Here is a 12,169-nt window from a genome sequence, read left to right on the forward strand (position 1 = left end):
TGACCCGGGGGGCCGGGAGGAGAGGAGACAGGAGCAGGGTCACTCCGCTCAGCCCGACTCAGCTCAGGAGAGGACTATTACGCTGCCCACCAAGGCTCCATTCGTTGTTTGTTGCTAATGGAGAAAATGGCAGTGATGCTGCTCAGAGTCAGGAGGTGCGGAGCTGGTGGTTGGCCTGGACCAGGACACCCCTGGGGGGACACACGGGAGCCACGCCCCCCAGCCTCTCTCCTCTCCGGATCCCGGGTCTCCTGTGCCTGATGCCTCCAGGCACCTTCACCATTCTGGCTCTCCATCCAGCCCCCTCTCGCCTTCCCCTCAGCTGGTCTTCGCTTTCTCTCTGAAATTTTTTGTGTCCTTATTCACACTTTTGTACTTCTCTGCACTTCTATGTACCTACTCTCCAAGAAGGGCACAGAAGGTAGTTTTATCCTTTAGATTTAGGGGGCAATGAGTTGGTGCCCAAGTGCCTAAAACACCAGACCTGAAGTCTGCGAGATGCATCTCCCGGAGTTTGACTCTGACCTTAGACACTTACTGGCCGTGTGACTCTGGGCAAGTCATCTAACCTCAGTTTATCTCAGTTCCTCATCTGTAAAATGGGGGTGATAGTAGCACCCACCCTCCAGGGTCATTGTGAGGATTGAGATAATGCATGCTTTGCAAACTCGAAGTTGCTATATAAGGACTAGCTGTTGTGATGGAATCTAAGTGTCTCATCCTACAAGGAAGGAACAGACCCAAAGGGAAGAAGGGATGTGTTCAATAGGCCCAGCCTTTTGTGGAGGCATGTGGGACTCCACACCCTGGGCTGCCAAGTCTGGGCCTCCCAGGTTGGGATTAGGAGGACGTGCAGACTGGAGAGAAGGGGAGCGGGGGTGGGGCGGGTGCCAGGCTGCTCCATGCCTGCTTGAGTGCCACCACCCACGGCCGACAGCCTTGTATGGCTCTGGACGCAGACCGAAACCAGCCCGCTGATTGGGCCAGCCGGTCTCACCGCTCTTCCTCAAAACACCTGGTAACCGGATCCGGCCTCCCTGACAAGGGAGCCCGGGCAGAAGGATTAGGAGGCCCGGGACTGCTCTTTTCTTCCCCTAAAAGGGAAAAGCCAGGCCTGCTGCCTCCAGGAAGGAACAGGGTGGCAAGCTGGGGAGCACCGAGTGTGTTTGGGAGGAGGCCAGGGCCGCGGGAGGGGTGGGAAGGCAGGAGCTCAGGGTCCCCAGGAGGGAAGGAGGTCAAGAATGGGGAAGGGAGGACAAAGGCGGCCTGGCCTGGTCGGTGGCCCAAACTCTGGACTGGACCCCAGGAGCTCTGGCGAGGGGGGAGAGCTGCTGGCTCTTCTGTAAGAGGAGAGGGGGCTTCCAGCAGCTCTCGAGTCCTTAGGCCAGAGTCTGAAGCAAGCTGGGAGAGGAGGCAGCCTGGCCAGGCTTTGCTGATGAAGCCTTCCTGACCCATGAGGGCAGCAGTGGCTTTGGGTCAACATAAGGAGGCTGGCTGAGATGGGGGTGGGAGGGCCGAGGAGTTTCTGCTCAGGGACAGAAGGGAAAGGGAAAGAGCTTCAAGTCTGCAAGGGAGGGGTAGCAGCTGTTAATGGGAGAATAGGGACTGGTAATTATAACAACATCAAGAAGAGCTCCCATTTTGTAGCACTTTAAACTTTACAAAGTTTCTTCTTCCCCACAGTATCCCTGTGGGAAAGGCAGCATCTGCACTATCATCCCCACTTTACAGATGGGAAAAGTAGTAAAGGGAAAATATGATTTGCTCACAAGCACGTCTCCAGAAGGAGTCACGTCCCTCACCTACAATTCCTTCAGCTCTCAATTGTAGAAGCAGAGGCCGTGGAGGCAGGGAGGGCCTTGTCTGATGAGAGGCAAGGGCAGGATTCAACTTCTGACTCGCTGTCCCCTTCACTCGCAGTTGGTGAGGCTGCCCATATCCTACTGGCCAAGCCTAGAGTGATTCCCACATCCAAAGGTATGAGATCCTAATATCTCTATAAAATTCTACAGTCACCCCCTTTTGGCTCCTCTGGGAGGGCCTAGAGCAGGGGGTGAAAGGGAAGGAATCACAGGTGGACAAGGGTCAAGTCCTGGGTCCAGCACTACTTGTTGTGACCATGGGTCAAAGTATCCCTCTTTCTGGGCCTCCCCATGTGTTTACTGAGAATGTTAAAGTTTTTTCCAGCTCTGACATTCTCTGTTCTAAACTTTCTCCCGGCACTAATATTCTCTATTCTAAGCAATCTCCCAGCCCTGGCACTCTGTGTTCTAAGTTTTCTTCCAGCATTGATATTGTCTAAGGACTGTCTCAGAGCCGACAGACTCTCAGTTTTTTTCTAGCACCAATATTCTTTGTTCTAAGTACCCTCTCAACTCTGAAATTATCTTCTAAGCTTTCTTCCAGCACTGATATTCTCTGTTCTAAGGGCCCTTCTAGCTTGTGTTCTAAGTCACAGTTTAGGCATGAATTTAGGGATGGGAAATTTTTCTCTTATTCATCAGTTAGCAAAAGGCCCAGATTTCCTGTTTATCCAAGGAGATACATTGTCCTTTTAAGGGTAATTAAATGTTTCCCTTTTAGGTCCTTCTGGGCATACAGCTCAATCCCTTTCATTTTGGGGAAGAGACAGCTGATATCCAAGAGTGGCAAGTCTGGGGAAAAGCCCTGCATTTATAGCTGGAGAAACTGGTTTTGAATCCTGACTTTTGACATTTGCTATTTGTGTGAACTTGGGCAAAAAGTAACCTATTTCTCTAGACTAGTCTTTCTTTTTCTTTTCTTTCCTTCTTTCTATCTCTCTCTCTTTTTCTTTCTTTCCTTCTTTCTTTCTCTCTCTCTCTTTCTCTCCTTTCTTTCTTTCTTTCTTTCTCTCTCTCTCCTTTCTTTCTTTCTTTCTTTTTTTCTTTCCTTCTTTCTTTCTTTTTCTTTCTTTTGATTTCTTTCTTTCTTTCTTCTTTCTTTCCTTTCTTTCTCTCTTTTTCTTTCTTTCTTTCTTTCTTTCTTTCTTTCTCTCTCTCTTTTTCTCCTCTTTCTTTCTTTCTTTCTTTCTTTCTTTCTTTCTTTCTTTCTTTCTTTCTTTCTTTCTTTCTTTCTTTCTTCCTTCCTTCCTTCCTTCCTTCCTTCCTTTCTCTCTCTCTTTTTCTCCTCTCCTTCCTTCCTTCCTTCCTTCCTTCCTTTCTCTCTCTCTTTTTCTCCTCTCCTTCCTTCCTTCCTTCCTTCCTTCCTTCCTTCCTTCCTTCCTTCCTTCCTTCCTTCCTTCCTTCCTTCCTTCCTTCTTTCTTTCTTTCTTTCTTTCTTTCTTTCTTTCTTTCTTTCTTTCTTTCTTCCTTCCTTCCTTCCTTCCTTCCTTCCTTCCTTCCTTCCTTCCTTCCTTCCTTCCTTCCTTCCTTCCTTCCTTCTTTCTTTCTTTCTTTCTTTCTTTCTTTCTTTCTTTCTTTCTTTCTTTCTTTCTTTCTTTCTTTCTTTCTTTCTTTCTTTCTTTCCTTCCTTCCTTCCTTCCTTCCTTCCTTCTTTCCTTCCTTCCTTCCTTCTTCTTTCTTTCTTTCTTTCTTTCTTTCTTTCTTTCTTTCTTTCTTTCTTTCTTTCTTTCTTTCTTTCTTTCTTTCTTTCTTTCTTTCTTTCTTTCTTTCTTTCTTTCTTTCTTTCTTTCTTTCTTTCTTTCTTTCTCTCTCTCTCTCTCTTTCTTTCTTTCTTTCTCTCTTTCTTTCTTTCTTTCTTTTTCTTTCTTTCAGGTGAATTTAAACAATTCGATTTATTTTCTTTGGCACCTGACTCTCTCCATATAGAGGCAGATAGAAGGACCCAATGGATAGCATGCTGGGCCTGGGGGCAGAAAGGTCTGGATTCAAATCTGACCTTAGACACTTACTAGCCTGAATACTTCATATTCTTAAGCATCAATTTCCTCATCTGTAAAATGGAAATGACAACACCTACCTCCTGGTGCTATTTTGAGGATCAAAAGATATAACATTGGTAAAGCATTTAATAATCTTGAAATACTACATGCAAACTAGTTACTATTTTCTATAAAATAAGGTCCCTTTCAGATCCAAATGTATGGTCATAAAAGTGATTTGGGTGGCGTGGTAGTGGTGCTGGATTCTAGTCTCAGTCTTGAGTCTCTCCCTCAAGTAGAGCGATCTTGTCTCTCTGGACCTCAGTTTCCCCATCTGGGAAAATGAGAGGGCTTGACATGATGATACTAAAAGGCTCTTTCTAGCTCTCATGTTCAGTAAGTAAAGGTCACCAGCCAGGCAAGGAGGGCTATGTTGGGACTTAGAAAATTTATTCCAACATGCTGTTTAAAAAAAAATAGGCTCAGACTGAACAGCCAGCCTGAACTGTAATAAATTATTATACTTGTAAAAACTTCTCATTCACAGTCCAGACGTCATTTACAAGGAGAGTCAGGAACATCACACATGGAATATAGTTTTTCCTCATTTGTACATAAAGAGGCTGTGCTTTAAACCTGGGTGGGCTTGTTGTTGTGGGGTTTTTGCACCGATATATACGATACAGACATTGCAAGATGCAACTGTGAAAACCAGAGTTTAAATAAAATTACAGGCAACTCCCCCCTCCCCAACCCCTCTGTACATATATAGCATATATCTACAGAGTTCTTTTGGAATGATTACTATTGCCATTGTAAGAACACAGAAATCATCTGGAGACATGCCCACTTCCAGAATACCTGCACACTTTAACACAGAGACAAAGCATGGCATGAGCTGCTATGAGGGGCCCTTGTTCCCCAATGTGACCACCAGTGCCATCAGATTTCTCCTAATGATAAACAGATGGGGTGTGTGGCCTTGGAACTTCAGTCTTCCCCTCTCCCAGTGCCCCTGAAGGTCTTAAAACATAGCAGAAGTCCAGGGGCAAAAAGAGGATGAGAACAGGGAAGGAAAAGGGGTACCCAGGTGAGTCAGGCTCTATTGGGTGGCCAAATCCAGGGAAAGGAGTTAACATTTTGAAACAACCCATTGCACCCCCCCAAGAAAACTAACCAGATGGAAATAGCTTCTAGGTATTGTGCATTCCCAATTGATCTCAGAGGGTATGAAAATGCCACAGGGCCACATTTGAGGAAAGTGGAGCAGGTGGAGGAAAGTGGAGGGCAGCTAGGAGGATAAGGAATAAATACCATGCTGGAAGAAGATACATTGAACCTGGAGAAGAGAGGACCCAATGGGGCACATCGTTGCTATTTTTAAGGATTTGAGGAGATGCTATAGGGAAGAGATGGACTCTGATCCCAGAGGAAGGAACAAGGGGCATTTGGGGGGGGGAGTTGAATAGAGGCAGATTTCACTTAGATTTCCTTCTGTTCCAAGTTAGCAAAGGGCTGCCTCAGGAGGTAGTGAGCTTCCTTTCACTGGAGAGATTCAAGTCAAGGTCAGATGGTGACTTGTCAAAGACATTGGCTGTAAAATTACTGGTCTGGTTAAGGTGATCTCTTTCAGTTCTACATCCTATAATTTATCCCTATCCCTGACCTTTCCGTTCACCCTTGACCAAACCACGTTTTAACCAAAGAGTCCCCTTTTACCCTAAGGGGGAGAAAGGGATCATGTAATTTTGGCCCAATGGTCTCTAACCAGCAAATTCCTTTCTTGGATCCTTGGGTAGTTCATGCCAGCAGAAGAAAAGATTTTGGAGTTGGTGACCAAATAGTAGGGCAGAGGATGCAAACACCTATTTTTTAACCGTTTAATGGCACTGCTGATTACTGGTCAGGAGCAGAGCTGGCCACAAGAATTAAGGTCAAGTGGACGGGCAGCAAAACACAACTTGATCTTAACTAAACCATCAATTCCTGGAGAGATGACAACTGAAAAAGACCCAGCCTGGCTGGCCTTCTCAAAGAGGCTTCAAAAAGTTTTAAAACAAGAAGGAACTTTAGAGAAGGTCTACTCCACTCCCTCATTCTGCAAAGGAGGAAACTGAGGTCCATCAAGGAGCAGGGAAGCTAAGTGACAGAGCTGAGATTTGTATCCAGATCCTTGGGCTCCGAAAACATTGCTCATCCTACTGCAGCAAACTGCTCAAGTCAAGTCAACAATGAGCCAGCCAATCCCGAATGCCTCCCAATACTGGACTATTCATATGAGCACATCAAGAAGAGGTATGTAGTTAAATGTTTAACAATCAGTTTTCTCGATAGCAGGACAAAGTTTTACATTTAATTTGCATTATTAATATTTTATCCATCACTTTTTTTAAGTCTACAAATCGCCAAAACAATAAATCAGCCTGATTTATAGTGTTTGCCAGTTTCTGAGTTGTAAAGGTTCATACTGGAAATTTAACAATTGGCTTTCTTGGGAGATGGTTAAGGCTGGCTCCAGCACATCCCTGACACCAAGCTTCCTTCTCACTCACAATTTCTTTGATTGCTTTCTGCTTTTTATTTTATTTTACTTTGGTTGAGGCAATTGGGGTTGAGTGACTTGCCCAGGGTCACACAGCTAGAAAGTGTTAAGTGTCTGAGACCAGATTTGAACTCAGGTCTTTCTGACTTCAGGCTGGTGCTCTATCCAATATCTAGCTGCCCCATGCTTTCTGCTTTTTGTATGAGCTTTTGAAGACATTAAAGACAGATAAATTAGAAACCAGCTTCTGGATAGCAGGTAGCCCAGCATAAGAGACCCAGCCAGGGAAAAATGTTAGAACCAAAAATAAATAAATAAATAAAAAATGGGGAAACTGAAAGTGAGCCCAGCAGAACCCACTCAAGTCCCAGGAGTGCCAATATCCTTTCTTCATATCCCTGTCAGAATGGCAGGGAATTCGCTACGAAAGGTACAAAAGCCTACTTCATGACCCTAATTCTGTAAGAGTAAGTGCTTCTGTTCTGTCACTAAAGAAAACGGGAAGCTCTGCGGATGATTTTGGATATGTCACTTGGTCCTTTGGACCTTGGTCGCCTCACCTGAAACATGAATGAGTTGGAATACTTGTGACCTTTAAAGTGCCTTAAAGCTCTACTGCTGATCAATGATCCCCACAGCCGCCTAGACCCCAGGGAGGTTTAAGGCCAGAGTTTTATGAGGTAAGGGGCCAACAGCTCTGATCCCAAAAGATCTCCCCGAAGACTTTCCTCTGGAAGGCCTGGCTCAGTGTTCGGTAAGTAATTCTCTACACAGGCGGCAGATGTGAGACTCTGACATCAAGAGGATAGCTCAGCTTTTGGGGGGAGGAGAGAGAGGAAGACGGGCAAATGTTCAAAGCGCAGACTTTCATATTTGGTCCAGGGTAGGGAGGAGGACCGCTTCCACCCCTCCTTAGCCAGCATCCCCAGCGTCATCAGCATCCTCATTATCCCCACTGTTACAAAAGCCAGATCAAGAATTTCATGGCCCTATGAAGCACCATTCAGATACTGGCCCCTCTGATTGTTTCCTATATCTCGAAAGTAAATCCTCAAAGATGAAGTCTCTTTACCTTTCTAAAGCGTTAAAACAGACAGAAAAGGACGCTTTCTGTGATTGATGGAAAGAGCTAAGTTTTTTTTGGGGGGTCCTCAATCTGTCTGCTGGCTACTCACAACCTGAGGACTGGGAGGAGTCAAGGAGAAGACATTTCCAAACTGTCTGAGGGGGACTGGGGGGAGGGACGGGGCAAGGGAAGGCCACCCAAAAAAGAGACAAGCACTCAAGTGCTTGGTGGAGGATTAAATAGAGCCTGCAATAAATAGGAACCATAAACATCTGTACAGAGGAACTTTTTTTTCCATTTAATCAGTATAAAAAAAGGTTTCTTGGGTTTGTTTTTTTCAGTGCATAACCTCCCGCAGTAAACAGTTGCCTCTCCCCAGCCCTGGCAAGGGGGGGCCCCCATGACGCCAGAGGACACCACTCAACCAACCCCCTTCGAAAAACTCTACAAAAATATTCACAGCCTTAAACACCTCATTTGTTTTTCCTTTTAAACATTTCAAGCAAAAAAAGGTATCAGAAAAGGCACAATTAACTGCATACATGGGAAGATAATATCAGACAGGACGACTCAACAAGGGGTGTTTCTGTGAGTTTGGTCGGAAGTGAGAGTGCGTCTGCGTGTGATGACTATACTGCAGGAAATAGTGTTGGAAAGGTCTGTTCCTTTACACTGGAAGCCTGACGCTGATGCAGATGGGGGAGACCTAGGAGCTCGCTTCGTCCCCGTCCTCCGGCCTCCTGGGACTTTGTTCAGACCCCTCACTTTCCAAGGGCGGGGAGCCCAGCGGGCGACAAGGGCTGGCCGCCGGCCGGAGCTCTCCCGACAGGTTCCTCCTGCGGGTGGCCAGGCACCGGGCGGGCTCCATGAGGCAGCCCGTGGAGCTGCTTCGGTCCAATGTCTGGGAAGGAAACACCGAGGGGAAAGTGCGTGGTGTCTCAGAGTCAGTGCAGGGGCTGCTGCGGGCCACCTTCGGGCTGGGCCTCTTGGCCTGCCGGGGAGGCTGCTCAGAGCTTGGGCTGGGGCTGTCTGGGGGGGCGGGAGCCTTGGTCTCCGAGGACATCCCTCCCATCCTGGGCTGCTCCCAGTCCGGCACAACCTGACCCTCACTAGTCCTGGCTTTCTCTATGGAATAGCTGCTACTCTCCAGCTCTGAGGATAGAGTAAACTTGGAGACCTTGGCCAGAGGGGACACAGATGCTGAGGAGGTCTCCGGCGGGCCTTCTCGGCTTCTCTCTTGAGCCTGCCGGGAGTCGGTCAGGTCACTGCCCTCACCAAAGAAGCAGGTGGCCCACGGCGCCCCGGCCCCGGGCATCAGCGTGGGATGGGTGCTGGGCCGGGCCTGGACCATCTGGATCCCCCCAATGGGGATCATGGGGCACGGGGTCCTGGCTAAGCGCTGGGAATGCAGAGGGAGGTGACTAAAGAGGTTCTCTCCTGTCCGGCCTGGAAGGTGGCCGTGGAATTCGTGAAGTGAAGAGAAGGGTCTGGAGGGAAACGGGTGAGCAGGACCTGGTGAGCAGGCTGGGCTTCTGGGCTCCAACTTCTGCATGGGGTAACAAACACACACACACATATACACGAGGAGTAAGCACAACAGCAGACTCAGAACTGGAGGGAACAACAGGGGATCTCAGGGCGCTGAGGGTCACAGGCCTGCCATAAAGCAGAAATCATATAGCTTAGGCCATCGAGCGGGACTAGACATCACATCCAGCCAGAAATGCTCAGAGATGCCATTGTGAGTGGGGTAACATCCAAGATTACAGGTCTCCTTGCAGCTTCTACAGGACCTCTTGCCAATGGTATGTGACATTGAAGGGAAAACAAAGCTGCCATATTGTCTGCATACAGCTCTGAAACCCACTCACTTCATCTCTTCTCCCCACCACCCAACCCACACTCATACCACCCAAGATCTCTATTGTAAACAAATAGATATACTAAATAAATTAAGGCAAAAAAGATTCCCTCATCAGATCAGGCAAAATATTATTTTACAATGTTAGGTTTTAGACAAGGGCTGTTATGCTTAACTGGATCCCTGTTAGTTGCATATAGATTTAGAACGCCACAAATTGAACATTATATACATTGTACTGTATTTTTATTTATTTCGTTCCCCAATTACATTTTAATCTGGTTCAAAACTTACTGGGAGTGCTGACTGAGGGCACGAGTTTGATATCTTTGTTCTAGACAATAGGAACTGTATGCATGTAGCAAACCATACACCACCAGATAATAGAAAAAGATCTAATAAGTGGCAATAGCGGTAGTGATGGTAATGGTGGTCATGATGAGAGTTGTGATGGTGATGGTAATAGTGTGAAGATATTAGTGGAGGCAATGAGCATCATAATGACAGATATAGTAACTGGGATAGTGAGGGTGATGGGGATAGTGATGATGGAGATAATGGTGATGGGGGTAGTGGTGATGGAGATGGTGATGGAGGTAGTGGTAATGAGGATAGTAATGATGGGGATAGTGGTGATGAGGGTAGTGGTGATAGGGGTGATCATGATGCTACAGGAGGAGAAGGTGATGGGGATAGTAGTGATGGGGGTAATGGTGATGGGAGTAATCATGATGCTACAGGAGGAGATGGCCATTATGATGATGGTGATGATCATGGCGATGCTCAGAGTGATAAGGGAATTAGTAGTCATGGGAATGAATTTCATGATGGCAGTGATGGTCCTATATGTCCTAATAATGAGGGCAATGGTAATGGTTATGGTAGTTATAGTGTTGATAGTGACAGTGATGGGGCTGGACAGGAGGATGGCCATCATGATGATGGTAATGGTGATGATAACGAGGATGCTTAAGGTGGGAGTGATAGTGAGGATATAGAAGGTGGTCATGATGTTGGTAATAGTTTCAGGATTTGGCATTAATCCTTGAACATACCTATAGGAGCAATTAAGGACTAGAAACCTAATTCCACAGACTGAATACTCAGTCTGTGGGGAGGAATCATTATTGTGCTTTTGTCCAGGGGAGACAGAACTTTTGAGAGAAATTCCACCCTCCCTAACTTCTTTTTCCTTTTATATCCCCAAGGGATAATGTTTTGAATGAAGGGGAAAAATACCACCCTTAAGGAGCTCCCAGGAAGAAGCACTGAAAGGGTGTACCAACTCACCATCTTAGATTCAGAGGTCTCCACGTTTTTGCCAAGGAGCTTGTGAGGTAGAGGCTTTTGAGAGAAGAGGCCATGCTGAGCGACTGTGAGACTGCCCAGGGTTTGCTCATCCGCTGCTGTGCCACTTCTGAACACTAAGTCATTTTTCCCTGGCAGTGGGTACCGTGGGGAGGACTCAGAAAGTCCTGGAGACATTTTCTTGGGGGATGAGTGTCTCAGGGGTATCATCTCCTGGCTAGGAGACAAGTTCCTCTCCGGAGAGACCCCGCCCTCTGGTGGGAGATAGGCTCGTGGGGACAGTTCTCTTCTTGGGGACAAGTGAGTTGAGGGTGACATGCACCTGAGAGGAGATGCCATCCATGGACTGGAGGAAGCCCCTCTCCCAGGAGAGCCACCCTGGAAGGATGGCATTTCTCCAGCTGGTGCAAAGCGCTGGGGAGGACTTTCATTTTTGGTTAGTGCGTGTTTTCGGGGGACCATGGGTCTGCTGCTGCAGGGCTCTTTGCCAGGGGACCACGGCCTTCTTGGGGATGGGGCCTGGGAGCTCAACAAGGGGCCCATGGCTAAGATCCCCCCCTGCTGGTTTGGGGCCAGTTCCTGCTCCCCAGGAGCCAAGGGCTCCCGGGACATCAGAGCTGGCTGGTGGAGACACAAGTGACTCTGACAGGTGGCAGCTTCACTCCAGTCTGCTGGCCATCTCGCCTCCAATCTTGAACTTGCGGTGGGATGGTCCCTCGAGGTAATATCTTGGGGCAAAGATGGGGTTGCTCGGGGGCTTTTGTCCTGAGCTGGTGGAGAGCTAGCCTTTGAGTGTCCAGCAGGTGGTGGCCCTTCTGAGGGCTTCAGAGTGGGCTCATCCTGGCTCTCTTCCTCCTCATCCTCATCATCTTCATCATCTTCATTATCCTCATCCTCGTCGGATTCTTCCAAATCAGAAAACTGGTGCTCTTCCACTGCCTCAGAGCCCTCCCGCCCCTCGGAATCCTGGAAGGGGTCATCGCTGGCTCCTGAAGGAGAGACAGACTAAGTAAGCTTAGGGGCGTGGACAAGACCAAGTGGACCAGGCTTACCCACCTACCAGGTCTCAGGCTCCCACATACAGGGAGAGGGCCCGACTCACAAAAGGGTGTATGTCCTTGAGCAAAGTACTTCTCCTCCCACACTGCCTTTCCTTCTCTGTACCATGGAAGGGTTGTCTTGGAAGGTCCAAAGGCCCCTTCTAACTTAGATATTCTGGTCACTGTGAGCCTCTCCTAGCCAGAGAGAGTACAACCTGTAGCTCACTGAGCTCTGGCCTAGAGGACAATCTGGCATCAAGTACCCACTAGCATTTAGAGGACTTCCTCAGATGGGAGCCTATGAGTGCAATACAAAGGGTCCTGGGCTTGGAATCAAGCTTTGGACTTTCTTCCGGCTTTAATGTGTGTGATTTTTGGCTATTTACCTAATCTCCCTGGTCTCTCCTTATATATAAATGGGAGCTGGGGAAGAGTTGGACAGGATGATGATGACTATTAGAGCTTTGAGTTGGGAGAAATATTATTACTATTATATTACACATATATAATT

At 47.5% G+C, this 12,169-nt stretch overlaps 1 protein-coding gene across 7 annotated transcripts in view; it reads right to left on the minus strand.

The window, feature by feature from the left end:
- Window positions 1-4,274: 4,274 nt before the first annotated feature.
- HIVEP3 (HIVEP zinc finger 3) overlaps window positions 4,275-12,169 on the minus strand; it is a 617,086-nt gene continuing 609,191 nt past the window's right edge. For all 7 annotated transcript variants that reach the window (XM_074305463.1, XM_074305462.1, XM_074305461.1 and 4 more), the window contains 2 exons: window positions 10,601-11,607; window positions 4,275-8,995 (listed from right to left, as the gene is read on the minus strand). In XM_074305463.1, coding sequence (XP_074161564.1) covers window positions 8,156-8,995; window positions 10,601-11,607 — 1,847 coding nt within the window. In that variant the 3' untranslated portion in view covers window positions 4,275-8,155. The remainder of the gene's footprint in view (window positions 8,996-10,600; window positions 11,608-12,169) is intronic.

This window comes from Sminthopsis crassicaudata, chromosome 3 (genome assembly GCF_048593235.1).
Source record: "Sminthopsis crassicaudata isolate SCR6 chromosome 3, ASM4859323v1, whole genome shotgun sequence".
Taxonomy (NCBI): domain Eukaryota; kingdom Metazoa; phylum Chordata; class Mammalia; order Dasyuromorphia; family Dasyuridae; genus Sminthopsis; species Sminthopsis crassicaudata.